The sequence below is a fragment of the Elaeis guineensis genome, chromosome 15 (assembly GCF_000442705.2).
Source record: "Elaeis guineensis isolate ETL-2024a chromosome 15, EG11, whole genome shotgun sequence".
In the NCBI taxonomy this organism is placed as follows: Eukaryota; Viridiplantae; Streptophyta; class Magnoliopsida; order Arecales; family Arecaceae; genus Elaeis; species Elaeis guineensis.
In genome coordinates, this window is record NC_026007.2 from 64,315,696 (window position 1) to 64,339,729 (window position 24,034).

The following is a 24,034-nucleotide window of genomic DNA, read 5'->3' on the forward strand; positions in this document are numbered from 1 at the left end:
AACATTGTAGCGTCTTAAAGAGTGGGTGCAAGAGATGTACATAACTGGCACTGAATACCCCATATATTGCCATGAAAACAGCTTGATCTGGACATTCTTTATGATAAATATTTTTGTCAGTACACTCACCACCAAGAACACGAGAAGCTCACGAAGAAGTTAAGGGAATACTATATTAATACATATCAATTCAAATAATGAGAAAAATGATGAAGCGAAAGGAAAAAAATTTTGATTATTGATATGGAAAGCAATGATGAATCCACTGCCATCCATAAAAAAACTCATTGACTATTAATTACCCATCACAGCCAATAATAGTATCTAATTAGTGGACATTATCATATGCCTCCATCAGATACATTCTACTTTAATCTATTATGTGCATTCATTTTATTTGCTAAAACTTGTGAGTATCAAACAGAACATCCTCTCCTCTTTTGGAGAACCATATCCCACTAGGTGCACAGATACAGCACTAACATCGGATGCCAATTTTATTGTCAAACATTTTCCACCTACGGCTGAGACAGAGCACTAATTTCCTCATGCCCCGTGGCATGCCAACAATACAAAAACAATAGCTTGGAAATAGGATTGAGCTTCCTGACGATGGCCTTCTATTGCTAACAAATGCTCGGACGCTTATAGCGAGTTTCTCTTGCTGCTTTCTCAAGTGCATATTTATGAAAAAAAATAATATGATTGATTAGATGGTCTTTTATATCGCTAAGCATACTGGTATTGTTATCTGGACATATTTGGATGTGATTTTATGTCCACTTCACAGTCAGAAATTAAAAAAAAAAAATTGCAATCTTCAACAATTTCTTAAATATAAAATTTCTCTTCACAAAGTACTCAATTATACACAGATTGATGGGAAAAAATATTCGCTGCAACGACGATATCATATTATCGTTGTAATAAATCAATCATCCGTCGACAATGAGCTAAGTATATAAGATGGTGTGAGATATAATGCATAAAGATTAATAAAATATATAATAATTAATAAAATATAAAATTTATCATTAATTTGTTATAAATTTATTATAAATTTGATATGATGTCACCGTGACAATGAATATTTTTTCGGTCGACGAAGAACCATGACGCAGACGAACCAACGCACAAGCCCCACCCTCTGGGCGCGCACAGGCCCTACCATACTCTTTTCCCTTGAAACCCCGCCACCTCCACCTCCACTCCACACCCGCTCCCCCACCCTCTCCCGAACCTGAAACAGAAGCTCTCCGCGTCCCCGATCGCCTCCCGCCCTCCCCGAACACCGGAGTGGCGAGCCTGTGTCTGCCATGGCCGATCCCAAGCCCCGGCTGGGCCTCCTTAAGCAGCGCTCTTGGTCGCCGGACACTGAGCGCGACGAGGCGTGGCTCCGCCGGAAGGGCCTCCAACGCGGCCGGCGGTGCCGCCTGGGCCGGAACATCACAGCCGAGGACCTCGACGAGCTCCGGGGATGCATCGATCTCGGCTTCGAGATGGTCGACTGCCCCGGCGGCTGCCGGAGGCTCTCCGAGACCTTCCCGCCCTTGATGTCTACTATGCTGTGCACCGAAGCTACTACGATTCCATCGCCAGATCCTCTCCGTCCAATTCCTCCTCCTCCTCTACTGATGGATCGCCCATGGATAGTCCTCACTCCATCCTCCCCCAGGTATACCCGCTCCTTATTTGTTCTTAATTTAAAAAATAAATAATATTTGAAATTAAGCTCCCCTCCATCGTGTGATGGATGATGACCCACCGTTGGATCAGTAAGCCGCACCCGGTTCGATCTCCGGCGAGGTCGAACCGTTAGATCGGACGGATAGGCACGTCGGTGCATCTTAGATTATGCGGACGGCGACCCCTCCGGATTCAATGCATACAAATTCGGGTTTGGGTTGTATCTTTCTTTCGCGACGTGGACCATTGGATCACGCCTGCGCAGATATTCAAGCGTCTCGAAGTGGATATGCATGAAGAAAGGTGAATTTATTTTTTGTACAAATATTATATGCGTAAGATTGTACTGATGATGTTGGTGCGGACCTGAGAAACAACAGAAAGAAGGAAAATTTTTTGTATACCGTAGACGGTGCAGAATGCATGTACAGTCCATGATGATCGACTCATGCACAGAGTCAAAATGCAGTGTATAATTTTTTTTTAAAATTTAATGCGTGAGTTAATCATCGTGGTTGGTATGTGTAATTGTATATTATGTGCAGTGCACAAAAGAAAAAAAAAAAAAGATCGCATGATCAAAATATACGGACGGATCGCGTGATCATGCAACATTGTGACAATTTTCTTATAATAAGATAAGCGTAGTCAAAGGGGTATATTATTTGTTTATAGCTTTCGTGATTTGAGTGGTGGTTTTGGTGAGGTGGGTAGCCCAGACGCGGTGAAGGCGAGCTTGAAGCACTGTTATTAAATTCGGCCCGGACGTTAACTCGGATAAGGCACCTGATTAGTGGGTCAGCGATCCAATCATCGGGTCAATGGTTGAACCGATGGGTCAATGGAGGAGAAGGAGGAGGATGTGAAGGGGGGAGGGAGCCGAGCAGAGGAGGCAAAGGGGGAGCGTACGGAGGAGGAGGAGGAGGTGGAGGGGAAAGGGAACGGAGCGGAGGAGGAGGCCGAGGGGGGAGGGGGTCGAGCGTACGGAGGAGGAGAAGGAGGCGGCGGAGGGGAGAGGGAGCCGAGGGAGGAGGAAGCAGAGGGGGAAGGGGGGAGGGAGTCGAGCGTACGGAGGAGGAGGAGATGGCGGAGGGGGGAAGGAGGCGACGGAGGAGGAGGCAGAGGGGGGAGGGGTCGAGCGGAGGAAGAGGAGGCGGACGGCGGAGGAGGAGGCGGAGGGCGAAGGCGGCCGAGCGGAGAAGAAAGAGGCAGAGGGAGGTCCGGACTCTGGAGGGGAGGGGGCGAGCAGAGGAGGGCGGTCGCGGACTCGCGGTTGGAGCCTTGGAGGAAGCGGACGGAGGAAGCGGTTGGAGCCTTGGAGGAAGCGGACGGAGCAGAGCTGCCGGACTCCGGAGATTTGGAAAAAAAAAAAAGAGTTAGATTACTCACTGGAGACGAAGAAGACTCGGTTCTCCTCTTTCGCTGCCGGCTGCCGTTGCTGATTTCGTCGCCGAGGGAAGATGGGCTGACTGGCGAGGCTGGGCCGCTGGGGTTTGAGCTCGGGAACAAAGAGACGAAGGGACGACGGGAAGGGAAGTCGAACTGTCGATCGTGAAAATCAAAAAAATTTAATTTTTAATTTTACGGCTCAACCGGATTAGACCGGGTCAGATGGTTCACGGTTCAACCGGCTGGTTCATACGGTTTTAACCGGATTTTAAGCATAAACGGTTTAATTAGATAACCGGCCCGGTCTTCTGATCGGGTCACCGGGTTTTCGGTCCGATCGGCCGAGCCGGGCCGGGTTTAATAACAGTGGCTTGAAGCACTGGGCCCAGCTTGTTGCTTGCTCTGTGCGTCGACAACGTTACTGAATTTTTACCAGAAAGGAGAAAACAACGTTACTGAATTGTGCACCCATCCTTGCTGAAAAGTAACAGAAAGAAAGGATGCCATGCCAACTTTTTTTTTTTTCCAAAGCTTCTATATAAATACTTGCATATGTAAAAGATTCCTGACCAACTAACCAACTTCGGTTTCCATCTCTCTTTTTATTCTCCTTATCTTTCTGTTGGCATGATGTCTGTGTAGTAATGCATAACAAAAAGAGAACTCTAATCTTGAGCGTGACGCCCATAACCCGTGACTGCAACATTGTTGGCAGCAATTATTCGCCATCATTATCTCCTAAGTACCGATGTGGGTGCGTGTTAGCTGAGATTAAGCTATAACTAGTCGTCACTAAGTGTTGCAACAGATTCCGGATCTAAGCTGATGCTGCTGGAGTTTGGTGGAGCCCGACAAAAATGACAGCATTCGAATCTACAAAATAAATTTTTGATCAAAAATAATTTCGATAAAAATTTTTTGATGTTCAAATTAAAAATCTGAAATCGATGGAAGAGAACGTTGCAGAATGCCATACTCACTTCCTTTAATCAAGAGCGGTGCGATTCAATGTTGAATGATGTAATTTAATGGAAACTTTTAAGGGTCCTTTGTCAGCTTTTTCAAGTATAATTATCGGTTCGGATCGGAGAGGATATTTAGATTGAGGCCTTCCTTGGATTGGTGTCCGACATTCGGATATTGCTCCGATGATGAGTGAGATATCAGATGTAGGCCGATAATCTAATGTGAAGGTCGATCGATCTTAGAATCGGGACTCGAGTGACGATGGTATTGATGAAAAGCCAGGGATCTGTTATTATTTTTGCATCTCCGCCGTTTCAAGATCGAGGATGAGTTTGGAGGTTTACGATTGAGATGGTGCGACCCGATAACATTAAGTATACTTTTGTGTTCCTTGATGTGGGCTCTTCATCAACAAAGGATATGTACGTATCACTTTTGTTGAGTGCATCTAGGCTTCTGTGGCTAACGGTCGAACCACCCATACAAGATGCGTGACAGCTATCGGATCCGGTGGCTCCGTGAGAGCCCGTGCTTCGTTCCAGGGCGCGTACGAACACACGCATGGCATGCCTTGGTTCCTAAAGCGGCCGCAAGTTGCTTGGTAGCAGCCATCAATCAACTGACCTTCATTTTGCCAATGTAACAAGGAAAGGTGATGTACTTTGTTTATTTTTCCCAACTATTAATTGAGGAAGTATCCTGAGTAAAGTTCCATTTGGAAAATCCAATAAGATTGAACCGAATTTTTTATAGAATTATGGATTATACAAAGGCCTATATCCACCCAATTTCTTCCTAGCCTAAATCCTGTAGGGAAAAAAAAATTCCATAGATTTTTTATCCTGCAATCTAATAGACTCATTTAAGCCAAAAGTAGGATGAGCCTTTAAAAGAAAATGAATTAGGCAGGCTCATACATTCGATTTTCATAGAAAATCTAGTCTAATCCTGCTGGATTTTCCAAATAGATCCAAAGATGGTTAGAGATCCGCTCCTTACACTAATGACACTATCAAGGTTACATCTTATCTAATTTTCTCAAGAAGTCTTTCATCCTGTGCGGTCCTTCATAGATCCTTCTACTATTTCACACTATGGCTAATATGTGCTAGAGGAAATATTTGGATGGTGATGTTATGCTTGTAAATCTAATTTCTCTGTTTATGGTAAATCCTTTCTTGCTACGTACTCCCTTCTCTCTTGTAATTATATCATTGTAAGTAGATTATTTTAATAAATTTAAAGGAAGTGTCTTACTTTCTCTATTTTTTGTAAAACAAAAAAGGCCTAAATATGGGATTAATGAGCTCCCTTCTTGTGCACTACTTGTGGACTAAGATAAAGCTTGATATTTTGTACAAAGTGTTACTTAAAATCATGTGGTACATTAATTATGATGATGGATGTGTTACTTGAGTTAGGCGATCAAGAGAAATCTGCAAGATTCTTCTCCTGCTACAAAGAGTGGTTTCAAAGGTGCTTTGTTATGCCACTGTCTATCTGGCTTTCAGAATAGGTCTCTTGTATATATGGGTGATGAAGGATCTGTACTCAAAAGTGGTGGTTCGGTTCTATCACATGTTCTATTTTCAGATGATGATGTCCTTAATTCGAGTATGGGCAACTGGGTCGCCAAGCTAATTGATCTTCTCACGATCATGGGGCCACAAGGTCTGGCAATTTGGTTGGTTGCAGTTAGCTTTGGATGCTGCTTTACATCTATTTCTTCAATTTCAGATCTAAATCATTTAAGCATCATGAATGTGGGCTGTTTTTGAGTCTTGTAAGTTATCCCCATCCAAATGGGATATGCCTACATTCTGGCGTCCTCCTTTTTTTGTTGTAAATTGTTGGTCAGGCTTCAAGTTTAGGTTAGGTTTGTAAATGCTTGTGTCGTATTTTTAATGACTTTGTATTATATTTTATGTTCTGTTTTAATGAAGCTGCAACTTCTTTCCTTATCAGGAAAAAAAAAAAAAAAAGCTTTGTTACGCCACTATATCAGTTTTAATTGCGAGCCAATTATCCTTGCCATCCAAAAACTCCATATCCATGATTTTAGAAAATATGAATAAAAAGTTAAATAAAATTAAAAAAAAGATAAAGTAACACTGTCACGTCCTCGATCCGAGATTTTGAATCGAGAGTCATGGCAACCGCCGCATACTCATAGAAAACTCTTCCCATAAGCATACAAGGCATCTTATCATACTATCCTAAAACAACAGTGGAATAATTAGTCAACAATTTAAATCTAAAATATAATGACCTAAATTTTTTCTTTAATATCTCAATAAATTCAACAATAATTCATAGTCCTTACATCAAATTCAATAAGACTTTCAACCGAAAATAAAAGTATAGAGATTCTGCTTCTGATCACTCTTCTATTCATATCTTGTATCATCTTAATTCCTCAACATCTGTAAAAACAGTAAAATAAGAGGTAATGAGCTAGACAGCCCAATAAGCAATGATCACTTCTCAACAGATTTCATCAGGCATATAAGTAAATTATCATTTATAGAAAATAAGCATATAGAGTTCATCAATTCGAAATCAATTTCAATTATGCAATATAATTCATGTCAAATTCATTTCTTTTTCGAAAATTCAAGTTTCTTTCGAGATTTTAATTTCTTTTGTTCTTAAATTCTTTTCGTCAACCATGAGCTATGACCATATTTTTTCTATGGCAGGATCATAATACCGCATATCTGCTTGCGGTAGGCTGCGAATCATCTGGCAGCCATGTCCTTTGGAACCGCTGGTCTCACTGACGGTTTGTCGCTGGTCTCTCTGACGACATGTCGCTGGTCTCGCTGGCGATATAAACCCTCAGGACAATCAATTGCCAACGTATATGCCTCCATTGACGGGGTCCTTTACATAGTCAGGTTGTCAATTCATAATGTTTCTTATATCATAATTCTTCATAAATTATATTTCATATTCTAATTTCGATAATAAAATATATAATCATGTAGTATCGAAATCAATCAATGTAATGCATCATGAAATCAATATGTTCAATCATGCTTCATCATAACATTTCAAATAAGATATTTTCATAATAAAATACCATTCATCCAATTCATGCATCGTTTCACAAATCATGTCAGAAAAATACATTATAATTTACCAATAAATCTAGAAAAAGTGAAACATTACTTACCTCGAATGCATTCCAATAAATCCACATAATTCTATAATTTTTCTTTCAAAAATTCTGTTCGTAGATCATATCGCGGTATCCCATGATCAAACATCCACAATCCTATACAGAATCAATTTCAATAATTAGAAAAAAATACGAATACTATATTTCAACGGTTTAGATTGGGTTCGATCATCTAATTTCATCTAATCAAAATCTAATTAGGACCTAAACGATCCAAAGTTTGACTATCAGATTAAATCGGATTTGAAGTGATAGGACCAAGGTTTCTTCATCGATTTCATAAAATCAAGTGGAGAGAGAAAATCAGAGGAGAGAGAATTCATGAGGTACAATTCGAATTGATCAGATGACACAATCCAATATTACGATTGGTCCAATTTCTCGATTGGTAAAATCAATATGATCAAATCAAGTCATGACTAGATCGGGATCATGGATGATCAAATCTAAAGATTCATGGTCTGATTAAGGTGGGTGCCAGTACGCTATCTGACAACTATGGATCAAGATTCTTCATTAGAATCAGATCAAGACTATTAAAGATTTTTTTTTCATTCACTAACCTTTTTAGAGAGAGAATCAATCAAGAGAGAGAATATTTTAGAGAGAGAAAATTCTAGAGAGAGAAAATTTTAGAGAGAGAAAACTCATCTTGAATTCTTCAGACAATATGATTCAATAAATCTGATCGATCAGATCAAATCATGCTAAGATTATCATGTAGATAATCATGAGAAATAAAATCTAAAAATACCTGATCTGATCAAAGTGGATGTCGGTGTACCATCCGACGATCACAGATCAAAAATCTATCACGAGGATCATTTAAATTCATCATCATTCTTCTCAAAATTTTAAAAAATTTTAGGAGAGAGAAATAATCTAGAGAGAAGATTCTAGAGAGAAAAAGTAGAGGAGAAAGTTCAATTCTAGAGAGAGAAAATACTAGTTCAAGATGAAGGGAGAGAGGGAAGAGAGAGAAACTCTCTTTCTCATATTTTATTATTTATATCATTATTTAATAATTAATTTAATAATTTTTCTTTTCTTTTCTCTTCTTTTCTTTCTTTCTTTTTTTTTCTTTTTCTTTTTCTTCACAGAAGAGAGGAGAGAAAATCCTATTATTATTATTATTATATTATTATATTATTTTTTTCCCTTTTTTTTCTTTTTTTTTTTTTCTTTTTCTTTTTATTTTCCTTCTTTTTCTTTTCTTTTTCTTTTTCTTTTCCTTCTTCTTCTTCTTTTCTTCTTCCCGGGCTTGTTTTGACCGAAACAGGGGATCTTTAATCCCCTCATTGGTTGGCCGATCGACTATGCAGTCGGCACGAGGATGGTTGGTGGCCGAAGGGGGGCGATCCGACGACAAGAGGGGGACCAAACCGGTGGTCGGCGGTGACCACCGGCATCAGAAAAAATGGCAAAAAGAAAGGTTCTTCCGCAACAAAATCCAGCGACTCCGGTCGTCGGCGAGCGTGCACATCGGCACGGGAAGGAAGGGGGAGAAGAGAGGAAGGGGAGGAGGCTTACCTCCGACGCCAGCAAGACTTTTCCGGTGAGCAAATTGGATGGGCACAGGTCGGTCTTCCGCGAAAATTTTCCGACGATTGCCGCCGATCGGGCTTAGAATCTTCGATGGAAGGAAGAGAGGAGGGATCTCCTCCTTAAATAGGGCCGGAGGGAGCTCGTCTCCGACTCCGATTGGGAGCCGGCGAGAGGAGGAAGAAGACTCCCAAAGGGAGTCTTCTCCCTATTTTCTTTCTTTTTTTTTTTTGTTTTGGGCTTTGGTGGGCTGGAAATTCTTGTTCGGGCCAGGCCATCACATTCTTCCCCTCTAAAAGAAATTTTGTCCTTAAAATTTTTCTTGCTTGAGTCTTCATAGTTTCTTACTTGAATTTCACTCACTAATATTTCAATATTCTAATTCTTGATATAAAATTCATTCTTAAATCATTTCATAAGAAAAAAGTCAATACATTAAATATTGATCTGAACGGAACCATCCATTTTCTTATTTATCAAGATTAACATCTCAAAGATTTTCAATATTTCAAGATTTCAAAATTATGATCTCATTTTCTGTAAAATAATGTTCAATATCTCATGACTCAAATCAAATCTATCTCTTGTGAATAGAAGAAGGTCAATGTCTCTATTCTTGCATAAGAACTTCATTCATCATCATTTATTTATTTATTTATTTATTTTAAAATATTAACCACTCTTAATTTCAACCCATCATAAGATAGAAAAATATACTTCTATGAATCATATGATGACATCCCAATCAATCAAAATTTAAAAATATTTTTTCTTATTCGTACTTTTAAAGGTTGAAGATTTATCATTTCAATCTCATTCTCAAACTTTTGATATTTTATTTCTCGATGCAACTTCATCATTAAGTCATTTCATAAAGATCAATATCACCATTGTTGATTGAATCAATATCACTATTTCTAGTCATCAAAATTTTCTTACTCAAACCCTCAAACTCTTAAATATTCTAATTCTTGAAGCAAATTTTATCATTAAGTCATTCCATAATAAAAATCAATAACTCAAAAATTGATCTAAATCAAAACTATATTTTTTTTATAATCAAAATCAATGTCTCTATTCTAAGTAAGTATATCAATTTTCTTTATCTAAATATTAACAACTCTTAATTAATCGATTCATTATCAAATTATGAATAACTCCAATCCATCTTTTGTAGAACAATCGTCAATATCAATAGATAACCTCAATCTTTTTCATTCAGTCAGAGAAATAATAATAATCAAAAGAGTTCAAACTTCAAATTTTATTATACTCTGGAGATAAATATTTGAGTATAATAATCTAAGATCGAAATCATCATTCGATAAACAATCTCAAATTCTTCCTAATAAATAGAGAATTATAAAATTTAATTCTAGGATAGAGAAAATTTATCTCTAAATATTCTAAATCTAAAATCAAAAATCAAAGGTCCACTCATCCTAGAATTAGGATGCTAATTATTTTTGTAGCATAGTAGGTGGAAGCTCTACTTTTAAAAATCACATTAGGATATCTAAAATAATTTAAAATTTTAAAATATTATTCTTTCTAATATCCATGAATTTTTTGTATCAAACTATATCATTTATCATAATTTTTTGACTCAAAGAATCAACATTCCTGACTTACTCAAAGTAATCCAGATTACCATGCTTCCGCTGCGCACTCTGATCTAACAATCAAAATTTCTTAGGTTCACCAAAATAAAAATTTGATCAAATTATTTTTTTTTTATCTTATCGATAGAAAAGATCTAAAATTTTAAATTTTAATTGAAGTCAAAGATTAACTTTCGATTCTCATTCATACTTTTACTGGTGTACAATAATCTTGATTAACCCTTGAGTCCAATATCATATTTAAACCATCATATAGATTTACTATAATCAATATGAATCAAATCTTAATTCTCATATCATTTCAATTTGATTATTTCTAAACCAAAAATTCTTATAAGTCAAATCAATGAAAAAAAAATCCTTCGATGCTCCACCAAATTTGGACATAATCAAAATATATAAGAATTTTAAATCAATATTATTATTATTATTATTATTTTTAAATTTCTATCATCAGGATCTTCAATATCTATCAAATATCCTTTCATAACAATCATACAAGCTTCAAAAAATCAAATCTCCATTTAACAGTAGATTCAATTAGGGACCTCGTTAACAAAAGCAAAGGAAACTCCATATCAATTCTTAAATCCAAAATTTTTAAATTATAAATTCACATGGATCCCTTAATCTGAAATAAATATAAATCAGATCTTTTATCTTAATCTAAAGATATCAATTTTTTTCATTAACAACTTCAACAATAATATCAGAAAATCTCTTGATCAACTTAGATACGAAATTTTTTAAATTGAAATTTCATACACATCATATAGTCTCTAAGAGACATAATAAGATCCATTATCTAGATCTAAGGATGATGATTAAAGATTTCAGTATGATGAATATTCTATAACTTCATAATCGATTTCATCAATAAGAAATAGGGTTCTTTGTAATATCCTCAAATATGCATTCATCCTAATATGTCACTTTATATATAATCCACATATCAAATTCAATTTCGATAAATATTCCAATCAAGCATCATAAAAGATTTTCTTAGCCCATTCTGGAACAACATTTTATTATCAAATCTTTATCTTTCCAATAATAGTCAACTTCTCAACTAGAAGTAATATCATAGTATTATTCTCATATTGAATTTGAACTTACGATTCACTTGAATAACCAATGATCAAATTAATAACTACAATGCACAATAAAATTTTATATCAATCCTTTTGTGATTACTTTCGATCAAGATCTAACTAATCATATCACGATCTATAGATTATCCATCATATTTCAAACTCCATATGTCATAATCTCTTGCGATCCTTTTATACATAATTTCAATATTTAATCAAAATTTATAAATATTTCTCCCACTATAATCATCAAAGATCTACACCATAATGTCCCTAGTGTCTATCCACCTACACCCATTCTATATCTGATTCTATGTTTCATAATTCATCCACTTATGCTTTGATACCATATTAATTGTCATGCTCCCGACCCAAGATTTTGAATCGAGGGTCATGGCAACCACCGCATACTTATAGAAAACTCTTCCCATAAGCATGCAAGGCATCTTATCATACTATCCTAAAATAACAGCGAAATAATTAGTTAACAATTTAAATCTAAAATATAACGACATAAATTTTTTCTTTAATATCTCAATAAATTCAACAATGATTCATAGTTCTTACATCAAATTCAATAAGACTTTCAACCGAAAATAAAAGTATAGAGATTCTGCTTCTGATCACTCTTCTATTCATATCTTGTATCATCTTAATTTCTCAACATCTGTAAAAACAGTAAAATAAGAGGTAATGAGCTAGACAGCCTAGTAAGCAATGATCACTTCTCAACAGATTTCATCAGACATATAAGTAAATAATTATTTATAGAAAATAAGCATATAGAGTTCATCAATTCGAAATCAATTTCAATTATGCAATATAATTCATGCCAAATTTATTTCTTTTTCGAAAATTTAAGTTTCTTTCGAGATTTCAACTTCTTTTGTTCTTAAATTCTTTTCGTCGACCATGAGCTATGACCACATTTTTTCTGTGGCAGGATCATAATACTGTGTATCTGCTTGCGGTAGGCTGCGAATCATCTGGCAGCCATGTCCTTTGGAACCACTGGTCTCGCTGGCGGTTTGTCGCTGGTCTCTCTGGCGACATGTCGCTGGTCTCGCTGGCGACATAAACCCTCAGGACAATCAATTGCCAACGTATATGCCCCCATTGGCGGGGTCCTTTACATAGTCAGATTGTCAATTCATAATGTTTCTTATATCATAATTCTTCATAAATCATATTTCATATTCTAATTTCGATAATAAAACATATAATCATGTAGTATCGAAATCAATCAATGTAATGCATCATGAAATCAATATGTTCAATCATGCTTCATCATAACATTTCAAATAAGATATTTTCATAACAAAATACCATTCATCCAATTCATGCATCGTTTCACAAATCATGTCAGAAAAATATATTATAATTTATCGATAAATCTAAAGAAAATGAAACATTACTTACCTCGAACGCATTCCAATAAATCCACATAATTTTATAATTTTTCTTCCAAAAATTCTATTCGTAGATCATATCGCGATATCCCATGATCAAATATCCACAATCCTATACAGAATCAATTTTAATAATTAGAAAAAAATACGAATACCATATTTCAATGATTTAGATTGGGTCCGATCATCTAATTTTATCAAATCAAAATCTAATTAGAACCTAAACAATCCAAAGTTTGACTATCAGATCAAATCAGATTCGAAGTGATAGGACCGAAGTTTCTTCATCGATTTCATAAAATCAAGTGGAGAGAGAAAATCAGAGGAGAGAGAATTTATGAGGTACAATTTGAATTGATCAGATGACACAATCCAACATTACGATTGGTCCAATATCTCGATTGGTGAAATCAACATGATCAAATCAAGTCATGACTAGATCGGGATCATGGATGATCAAATCTAAAGATTCATGGTCTGATTAAGGTGGGTGCCAGTACGCTGTCTGACAACCATGGATCAGGGTTCTTCATTAAAATCAGATCAAGACTATTTAAAGAAATTTCTTCATTCACTAACTTTTTTTTAGAGAGAGAATCAATTAAGAGAGAGAATATTTTAGAGAAAAAAAATTCTAGAGAGAGAAAATTCTAGAGAGAGAAAACTCATCTTGAATTTTTCAGACAATATGATTCAATAAATCTGATCGATCAGATCAAATCATGCTAAGATTATCTTATAGATAATCATGAGAAATAAAATCTAAAAGTACCTGATCTGATCAAAGTGGATGTCGGTGTATCGTCCGACAATCACAGATCAAAAATCTATCATGAGGATCATTTAAATTCATCATCATTCTTCTCAAAATTCTAAAAAATCTTAGGAGAGAGAAATAATCTAAAGAGAAGATTCTAGAGAGAGAAAGTAGAGAGAGAAAGTCCAATTTTAGAGAGAAAAAATACTAGTTCAAGCTGAAGGGAGAGAGGAAAGAGAGAAAAACTCTCTTTCTTATATTTTATTATTTATATCATTATTTATTAATTAATTTAATAATTTTTCTTTTCTTTTCTCTTCTTTTCTTTCTTTTTTTTTCTTTTTCTTTTTCTTCACGGAAGAGAAGAGAGAAAATCCTATTATTATTATTATTATTATATTATTTTTTTCTTCTTTTTCCTTTTTTTTTCCTTTTTCTTTTCTTTTTCTTTTTCTTTTCTTTCTTTTTCTTTTTTTTTTCTTTTTCTTTTCCTTCTTCTTCTTCTTTTCTTCTTCCCGGGCTTGTTTTGACCGAAACAGGAGATCTTTAATCCCCTCATTGGTTGGCTGATCGACTATGCTGTCGGCACGGAGATGGTTGGCGGCTGAAGGGGGGCGATCCAGCGGCAAGAGGGGGACCAAACCGGTGGTCGGCGGTGACCACCGATGTCGAAAAAAATGGCAAAAAGAAAGGTTCTTCCACAACAAAATCCGACGACTCCGGTCGTCGGTGAGCATACACATCGGCACAAGAAGGAAGGGGGAGAAGAGAGGAAGGAGGGAGGCTTACCTCCGACGCCGGCGAGGTTTTTCCGACGAGCAAATTGGATGGGCACAGGTCGGTCTTCTACCGGAATTTTCCGACGATTGCTGCCGATCGGGCTTAGAATCTTCGATGGAAGGAAGAGAGGAGGGATCTCCTCCTTAAATAGGGTTGGAGGGAGCTCGTCTCCGACTCCGATTGGGAACCGGCGAGAGGAGGAAGAAGACTCCCGAAGGGAGTCTTCTCCCCTGTTTCTTTTTTTTTTTTTTTGTTTTGGGCTTTGGTGGGCTGAAAATTCTTGTTCGGGCCAGGCCATCACAAACACAATGGGAGAATTGAGTAAGAATAGTGGAAATGATATCTTTTCTCCCTAAATTCTCTCTGTGACTAGGATGGGGAGGAAGCCTAGATAGAATTTAAGCGACTGCTGCATCAAATTCAAATCACTGATATCTAAAACCCAGTCACTTGGCCAACTCAACCACTTAGTACCGTATGATACTGGCATTCATTGCATTGATTGAGTGTGTAGCATGCATCAAACTAAAAAGACTTTGAAACGTCTTAATCATTTTCTTAAAAAAAATAAAAAATTATTCCCTTGTTCCTTGGTCGTATAAAGATGATTGCTAAATTTCTAATATCAAATATTGAATTTAGACACTGTCCCAAGAATTATGCCTTGTTGAAGTTTTTCTATGCAATAGAGTGGTGATCCTTTTGGATTATTCGGCCATTGCTTCTAGCTAGTAATCTGCAACTCCACTTGGCAGCCCCAAGCAACATGCACACATATAAATTTATACCACATTAGGCCTACTTGGTATTGCATATGTTTTTTATTTTAATTTCAAAAATTCAAGTTGATAAATAAATTTGAATGAAAGCAAGGAATAGAGTTTTTGAAACCCTTTCTATAAATTGGTGGAAAATTCTTGAGAGTTTTTGGAAGCAAAACTTTATGGCTTCCAAAAAAGAGTGAATATAAAAGCAAGGGATACCAAGAGTTTTGTGCAAATGTTTTCTTCAATATCAATCTACCTGCGGCATTTCACTAGTTTGAAGAGAAAAAAAAGGCACAAAAATAACAATTATACCAAAGAGGCCCTTATTTCTTCTCAAGCCACTTTTTGCAATATGTTAATCTAATGGGCCTTAAGATAGCGTTGCGAGCTCCATGTATGTATCCAATTTAATACACCAAACATAAATTTCAATTTATCGCTCATTGAAACTTTATCTTGTACCATAGTTTTCCCTAGAAAACTTCCTTGTAGAATATCATATCATTTACTTAATTCCTACAGCAGATGGTTGCTCACCACATAATTTCAATATTCTATCTAAATTTCTATGCAAGTAGAAATTCTCATGTTCGTCCAATATCCAGAGGGAGGAGGAAACAATTCTTTCAATCCATTCAATTTGGACCTTTCAACAAAAAATATAAAATAGAAGAATTTATGAAAGTAAGGTCTAAATCTCATTTTCTTTCATTCAAGATATTATTACATGTACCTTCCATTTGTGCTAGTGAGGTTTATCTTCTTGGAATGTGGATGGATTCCTCTTCTACTAAAAAGAGAAATTAGGTAGAAAGCAAGAAAATTAAAATCTTTTATACTTTCTTCCAATTGATGTATGTCAAAGAAAAATTAGGTAGAAAGTGAAGTCTACCCTTTTATAATCTAGGTTGGATTCCTCTTATAGTTGTGGCCAATTTTTTCAAAATAGAAAAATATTGCAAAAACTTTTAAATTTGGATAAACACTAAATTTTGAACTCTATATCAATTTTGCAGGTTACTACGTTCCTCTTGGATTAGAAATTGTGGCTTTCTAAAGTTTCAGTTCATGATCGAATTAATTCTTGGTGGATCTTACTTTTAAACCTTACCCATTCCTACATGAAGTGGCTAGAGCTATCCATGGTAGATCTCACAGTCCTCTTGGATCACATATAACTTTTTTTTGTTTTGTGTCTTATTCACTTGTTTTTATAATTATCTAACATGTTTTCTTATCCTTGTATCATGTTATTGACAAATGCAACTTGCCAAAGGTACACGACAGAACTAATAATGGTATAGACATCATTAGAATTAGTCTGCCCTATTTAAAAGGCCATTGACCATTTCAACAAGGTTTTCCACATTTTTTTTTTTTTGGAGTATAGGAGAGTAAACCCAACCAAATTTATTCAGATAAAAGTAAAAGAACATCCATGCAAGATTGATATGTGACATAAATGCCAGGAAAGAAAACTCCATACAGCCTTCTATATAGGGGCAAAAATGGATCGATTACCTGTATATCTATGTTCCAATTTGTTTTTGTTTGATGAATGCATATGGATACAATTATTATCTGATATTGAAATTCATATCCATATTTATTTTAAATGTATATAGATATAAAATAAATATTGATAGTAATGATTTAAATATGGATATCATTTGGATAGCTTTATGAATTATCAAATTAAAAATATAAACAATATCAAAAAAATAGTTAAAGACATGTGAGTATAGTCACTTGTTATCCATAAAAAGTTTATAGGATTATATTAAATTAAATAAGATATTGCCAAATGGAACTAGATATTCAGATATAAATCGAAAACTGTTTATACATATCCATATCTTTTTTCCTTGATGGATATAGCTAGATACAGATTCAGACATCAGTAGAATACTTAAATTTGAATTCACATATTAATTAGCAGATCTGGACATGATAATAGATTCAGGCCGATATTATCAGATCTGTTGTGAACCCTACTTGCACAATAAACTTAATTCTTAATTTAAAGTTTGGAAATAAATAAAGAGAAATTTTTAATAACTTTCTTTATTTTCCTAGCTTGATTAGCCAAGAAGCAACTCTTTAGATTTCCTCCAAATTCTCTATTCCATGCAATCTTCAGCATGAAGTTTCTTTGATCCCTCTCCATCTTACATGCAAGAGGCTCCACATAACGGTAGGTATAAGACAGCTGGGAAGTTGAATTGGGGGTACCAAGAATGTACTTGCTGGGTCATGTTCAAAGGTAAATAGGTCGTCGGCAGAGGTAGAGAGGGTGTTGAAAAAAAGGACAAGGCCACCTAATGTTTGAACAAGAGAGCATGCCTAGAGCAAAAAGAACCAGTAGCCAAATTCCAAGAGTAGGAACAAGGATACCAATCAGAGTCCTTTCACGGCCAACTTAATGACAACATCCTCAAGGAATTGATCTTGGGAATAAGGAATAGGGTCGTTTTCATTTGTTAATTGCCTTAGCTTAATGTAATTGAGAAATGAGGTGGTTGATCAGGGTTATCAGAAAAAGACAAGCCTTGTAAAATTTTTGTCAATGGTGGCGCACCATGGGAGTAGAGACTTGGCAAGCCACAAATTAAGATCATCTTGGAAAATAGGTGCTGTGTATGACTGGTCACGCATGTCATCCCATCAATTATAATATTTTAGGGAAAATTTAATAAAAACACTCCTTTTATTTTTTGTATTTTTAAAAATTATCACTTTGAAAACTTTTATAAAAATTTTATCTAGTTAAAAGAAAGAAAAGTATGTTTGAAAAGTGAGACATAACAAATCACAAGTCTTGCATGCGGTTGCGTTAATAAAATAGTAAAGATTAGCTAAACCAAATAAAAAATTGTTATGTGACAGACAGTGGAGCCAATGGAGGCAAATAACTTACTTACCCTATCCATAGGAAATATGGGATGTGCATCTAAAAATGTCAATTATGGTTAAAGATGCAACTTGAGTAGTTGAGCTAACCAAAATGCATATAATAACAAACATTAGTTGAAGTGCAATTAATATAATTTTTTTTCCCAAAATATGAAGAGCTAACCAAAAGTACATATATTTTGCATGACACTACCATACCACATGCAAACAAGTTCTTGCACCAGACTATATATATATATGAGGATCAAGTATACGATCTCCATACAAAGTTATATTTTTTGTGGAAACCACGATATATAACTCCAAAGACTAATATTCCATTTTTTAAATATTTTAGTTATACGTGATTATCCCTAAGAACAATGGATGCATCTGAGGTGCCAGGTGGATTGTCCTGGCTCCCACGTAACTAGGACTTCATAAAGTTTTAGTTGCTGCACTTATCTTTTTTTATTCACGGAGCAAAGAAAATGAGAGATCTAAATTAATTATTAAGATGGGCATATCTAATAAAATGATATATATTAATAAAAATTTTCTTATCTGAGATATGGTCAAAGATCTGACAAGCCAAGTTGTTGATGTTTGCTCAAGAATTTCTTTGGAAACTTTGCTTATTATGTCTTTGGCTTTGAACCATGATATTCAACACATTGGTTACACCTTTGAAAAGGATTTTATCACAGAAAGTGATTCATACATGGGATGTTGCTTATATGTATTCATGAAAGACATATATTTGTGGCTATAAATAGAGCTGAAGTAACCAGTCACCTAAAATCACTGTGCGGTTTGTAGCTACTTTTCAACTTAATCATTCACACTCTAATCAGATCATTTCCTTCTATCTTAAGCACCGAAATACCTGCTACACATTTCTAGTAGATTTCTTCATGACATTAGATGACAATGACCCTTGCGGTGCAACTTCGTACGCGCCAACTTTCCATTCAGTAGATCATCTTCTTGCGTCGTTCTTGGTGATGACCATTCCAAACCACCTTATGGAAGTAATTAAGTATAAACCAAAGATATTGTAAAAAAACTGGACTTATTCTAAAATAAATCCCTGGATCACATTTTCAACATTAACTCAGTAAAATTTCAAGTCATTCAGATTATATCGATGATAAAATATTACATATTTTTCAAACTTGAAAGGGAAGAATATATGAACGAAAGTAATGGTCAATCATCTGAGTTGACCCCATGGCTGCACCAACTTGGAAAATTCTGGCCCTCGACACATCATCGAAGCAAAGCTTCTTCGTACCAAAAGGGTCTTTTGACTACATATCCAAGATGCTCTTCCCATCCTTTTCTCTCTCTTCCCTCCCCATTCCTCTCTCTCTCTCTTTCTGTTTCGCTGGCAAAAAAAGTAAAATATACGTGACGAGAGACAACTTCTACGGCCGAAGAGGTCTTTCTGGGGCCTAACCAATGGAAAAAGGTGGAGGCGTTACAAAGTCAAATTTATCGGTAGGAAAGTCCCCAACTAGTTTCCCACATTTTCCGTCATCTTCACTTAAAAAATCACTCATAGCTTCCTGTTTGTGGTGATAGTTTCCTTAGCACCACGGGGGTTATTCTACCCACGCGTGACGGAGAAAAAAGTCATCCGAAGGTTAGGTGCCAGTGGGAGGAGATAACGACAGCAGGTGACCTTACCTCCCCGCTGTTCTCTTTTCTCCGCTGCTTTTGAAGTCTCCGGGAGCGGACAGGGCACGGTGACGGGAGACCCAGGGACGGAAGTGTGCGGGATGGGTACGGATGACCGCCACGTGTCCCTCGGGGCACACCGGATGACGCTGGGTCTTTGAAGAAGCTTCGATTTGCAAGACCCAAGCAAGGGGAAAAAGAGAGAGAGAGAATGCGAAGCTAGACCAAAGGCCGAAGCTAAAGCTAAAGCGAAAGCGAAAGCGATATATCCTTCTCCACCTGCCCAAAAGCTTAAATCGCGTACCACTGGCTACTCTTCGGATCTCTGGTGTTGCCAACTCGTCTTTCTTGCGATCGATGGCCGAGGAGAGGCTGGAGGTGGTGGTTTTGCCGTTCCTGTGAGATCGATCTCCTGGCGCTGGCTTGGTTGGTTGGGTAGGAGGGGGTGGGACATGGAAGGAACGAGGGAAGAGGGATTCAGAATCGGAGTGAGAGGCGATAGGTGCTGCCACTGGGTGATCATCAGCGGGTTCTACTGCTGGGGCTGGGAGTTCTTGACTGCTCTCCTGCTCTTCTCGTGCCGCTGATCATCTTCCAACCAAATCAGTTTGTTCTCTTAGGTTTCACTCGTTTTGTTCTTTTCCTTCTTTCTTGTTCTTAAACGAAGAAAAGAGAAGAAGCAAGATATTTGTTAGATTTTTTTTTTTTTTAAAAAGAACTTTGGTAGTGGAGGGATTAAGAAAGGAGAGAGGATGGCAGCAAAAAAAGGTGGTCGTCAGAATAATAATAATAGTAGTAGTAGTTGTTGTAATGGTAGGAGTGGGGGAGGACCGGCGCCGTTCTTGACGAAGACCCACCAGATAGTGGAGGAACGGGGGACGGATGAGGTGATATCGTGGGGGGATAAGGGGAGGTCGTTCGTTGTGTGGAAGCCGGTGGAGTTCGCAAGGGATCTCCTCCCGGCTCACTTCAAGCACAACAATTTCTCCAGCTTCGTCCGCCAGCTCAACACCTACGTACTCTCTCGCTCTCTCTCTCTCTCTCTCTCTCTCTCTCTCTCTCTGCGTGTGTGTGTGTGTATTTATTTGTTATCTCTTTGATTCCGAGCCACCGGCGATCTCCCTATCCGAGCCGTCAAAAGGATGTGCTCGCATGACCTTGCGATGCAAAAATGGTGCATGGTCCGTTTGATGGCTCTGATCGATGGAGATAGAGAAATATGGATTACGTTTATTGAATTAATAGTGATCGGAAGGGGTTTGGTGGTTGTTCAGCACGGCTGAGAACCAGTTATTCCAAGGCTTGAAACAAGGGATAGGATTGGTGGACTCATAATGACATTCTTTTACGTTTGTTTTGCGTCATACTAGGTGTTGTTTGTGCAGCACCACCAACCGATAATCCTTTTATTTCTTCGAATTGTTTTTGGAATCATTGAAGCTTCTAGGAGCAAAACTCTTAGCTTTTTAAGAAAAATCGACAATAGAAGATAAAAAAATACAGTAATAATAATGCTAAACTTAGATAATAATATAATGATCAAATTTGACATATTTAATTAGAAAAGGAGCACGTAATGACAAAGTTTTGAACGGCAAAGCAATATCGCATACTTCTTAATGAATTTTTTAATTTTTTAAAGCTGGTGTGTTGATTAAATTCGACTAGGGGTAAAGTAGATGGAAAGGAATTGGTCACCTGCCATGTCCACTGGCTAAGGTGGGACCTGCACGAAAAGCAGTGATGGTGGCGTTTGCGTTGTGGAAGCCTAAGCAGGCAACCAAGATCTGCCTCTATTATTGTCCTGCTATAAAAAATTTTAACTCATTTTTCATACTTAGAATGGGAGAAAAGGCCTTTTGTCTTCAAATTAGACTCGCAACCTACTCGCTTGGTACGTCCACAACGCCATGGATAGCCGTTCTCTGTTCGGAACAAAACAGCAAATCCGTAGTCCTCCCCATCCGATCTTCTCGCCCCACCTACTACCTCTTCTCGCCCCACCTGCTACCTCTCCTCGCGCGGCAGGTAAACCCCCGCTGCCAGGTAACCACCGCCCCGGTCTGAACAGTCAAACAAGCTACGAGTGTGAAGCAGACTCCACGGACAATTCCAGCCAACCAGCGTCTGACGCCTGTCCCCATTCGATGGTTTTGGTGTTCTGTGTTTTGGACCCTTCAGCTAGTATTTCAAAGGGTATTTCCATAATTTAACGTAACAAAATTTGGCAGGGCTTCCGCAAGGTGGTGCCGGACCGGTGGGAGTTCGCGAACGAGAACTTCCGTCAAGGGGAGCAAAGGCTCCTCCGTGAGATCCGCAGGAGAAAGGCGGCGCCGCCGCAGGCCCCGCCGGCTGGGAAATCGAACGCGGGCCAACACCACCCTCATCCGCCTTCTTCAACCTCCAACTCCGGCGAAGTCCACAGCTCCTCCTCCACCTCCTCCCCCCCGCCGCCGCCCCCGCCGCCGCCCCAGCAGCTTTTTAACTGGACCAACGAGAACGACAAACTCAAGAAAGACAACAAGAGACTGGGAAACGAGCTGGCACAGGCCAAGAAGCGCTGCCGTGAGCTCCTTGGCGTCCTCTCCAAATTCATGGACGTCGGCGCGCTCGACATTGGCCTTCTGATGCGAGAAAAGGGACTAATGGAAGCAACGTTATGGCGAGAAGAAACAAAGAACGAAAAGATTGTGGAAGAGGAGGTGGGAAAGAAAGAAGAGGGACCGAGGCTTTTCGGCGTCTTGCTGAAGGGGTTCGAGGGCGAAGAGAGTAAGAAGAGTAAGAGGGAGAAGAGGAGGCGGTGCGAGGAGGGAGGAGAGGTGTGTGGGGCCGGAGAGAGGCCCATGAAGATGGGCTTCGGTGCCCCCTGGATGAGGTTGTCGACGCCGGTGCAACAGGGCAGTGGCAAAGTCTACAACTGAGCTGAGTCTTTTCAGTTAATTGGCAAGAATTCTACGTACATAGGGCTTGTAGTAATTAAACAAGGAAATTTCTGTAATAGCATGTAGTTATAGGAAAATGGAATAGATGGTGGAGCTCAAGGATTGCTCCTATATTTTCTTCGAAGTTAAAGGTATGAGAGATTACTGTATGGGACTGGGTGTGAAGTTGCACCAACATACTAATGTTTATCGGTTGGATTTTATGTAATGCTCGTTTTATTGGATGTCTATCATCTAAGCTACATAACTGTTTTTATCTCGTTTCTTTTCTCTCTTTAATTTATTTTTTCAAGAAATCTTTTACGAGAGTACTGTCGAGGGTCGGCGGTGCTTTTCGCGCGAAGGAAGGCGGAGAAGGATTCCCCTTCCTTCGCGGGAATCCACCATTGGATCATTTAACCCCTGTTATTAAGCTTAGATTGTGTAAAAGCTTGACACTAAGCTCACCTCCTGTAACTACATTTAATTACCTCCATGCTACTAGCGTGCACCATAAACATTTCCTGATAGCACCTTCAGCTTTTGAAAATTTCTTACCCTCCTCATTGTCACGGGCTCATCCACAGGCATGTCACAGGGGTGCCGGCATGTGCATGACACGATGCTGCAAAAAATTTAGCTTAGCCAAAATTTACAATGCTATTCGATCATTTGGAACCCCCGAGGTGAGATTTGGGAGGATGCCTTGCTGGGATAGTGAGAGAACAATGGTTCGTCAAGATGCAGCATAGCTATGACATGATATCGAGAGACTCGAGACGCATGATATTTGGAATGATAGTGGTCCGCCAAGATATATGTGAAAACTCAAGGATTCCTCTTGATTTGAAGAGGGGCGTGGAGCTTTGACCGTGTACCCGACTCCCCCAGACCCATAGGAGACGGATCCGCCATGGCACAATTGTGTGGGCAATGGTGGTGCCACGTCCGAATGATCTCATGTGAAAGTATTCGAGGCAATATTGGTTGGACGAGCTGGCCACGTTATGCGGGAAGGGGATATCTTGAGGTTTTATCCTTAAGGGGTTTGTCTAGACTACTTTATGCATTCTTGATCTCTGTAGTGGAGCGAAGAGGCGATAGATGGCTAGTCGGGCAAGGGTGTGGCCTATCCAAACAGACAAGTCTCGTGAGCATTACAAGGTGATGTCTTGCGGGGATCCACGAGAACCGATCGGTCGTGGAGAACAAGGAAGGCTTATGATATATCGGTCGGTATATGTGTCTTAGAACTGGGCCAAGGATCATGGATGGCCAAGAGGATCATGCCGAGGAGAAGACGGCTTGATGCATGTATCATCCAGTCGAAGATATTTACTTGATTGGGCAG

The 24,034-nt window shown here is 38.1% G+C and overlaps 1 protein-coding gene and 1 pseudogene across 2 annotated transcripts; both read left to right on the top strand.

Moving 5' to 3' along the window:
* Nucleotides 1-1,138: 1,138 nt before the first annotated feature.
* On the top strand, nucleotides 1,139-2,540 carry LOC105058303 (uncharacterized; annotated as a pseudogene).
* Nucleotides 2,541-19,856: 17,316 nt separating this feature from the next.
* Nucleotides 19,857-22,928, top strand: LOC105058240 (heat stress transcription factor B-1). 2 transcript variants are annotated; one of them, XM_010941119.4, is made up of 2 exons: nucleotides 19,857-20,778; nucleotides 21,994-22,928. In XM_010941119.4, the coding sequence occupies exons 1-2, from the start codon at nucleotides 20,515-20,517 to the stop codon at nucleotides 22,681-22,683; spliced, it is 954 nt and encodes a 317-aa protein (XP_010939421.1). In that variant the 5' UTR covers nucleotides 19,857-20,514; the 3' UTR covers nucleotides 22,684-22,928. The 2 variants fall into 2 exon arrangements, with proteins under 2 accessions (XP_010939421.1, XP_073105531.1); XM_073249430.1 differs by lacking the exon at nucleotides 19,857-20,778 and adding an exon at nucleotides 20,791-21,912.
* The last annotated feature ends 1,106 nt before the right edge of the window (nucleotides 22,929-24,034 follow it).

Coding starts and splice junctions, on each gene's coding strand:
- LOC105058240 (XM_010941119.4), top strand. CDS start 20,515: ATGGCAGCAAAAAAAGGTGGTCGTCAGAATAATAATAATAGTAGTAGT. Junction 20,779..21,993: donor TCCGCCAGCTCAACACCTAC/GTACTCTCTCGC, acceptor AAAATTTGGCAG/GGCTTCCGCAAGGTGGTGCC.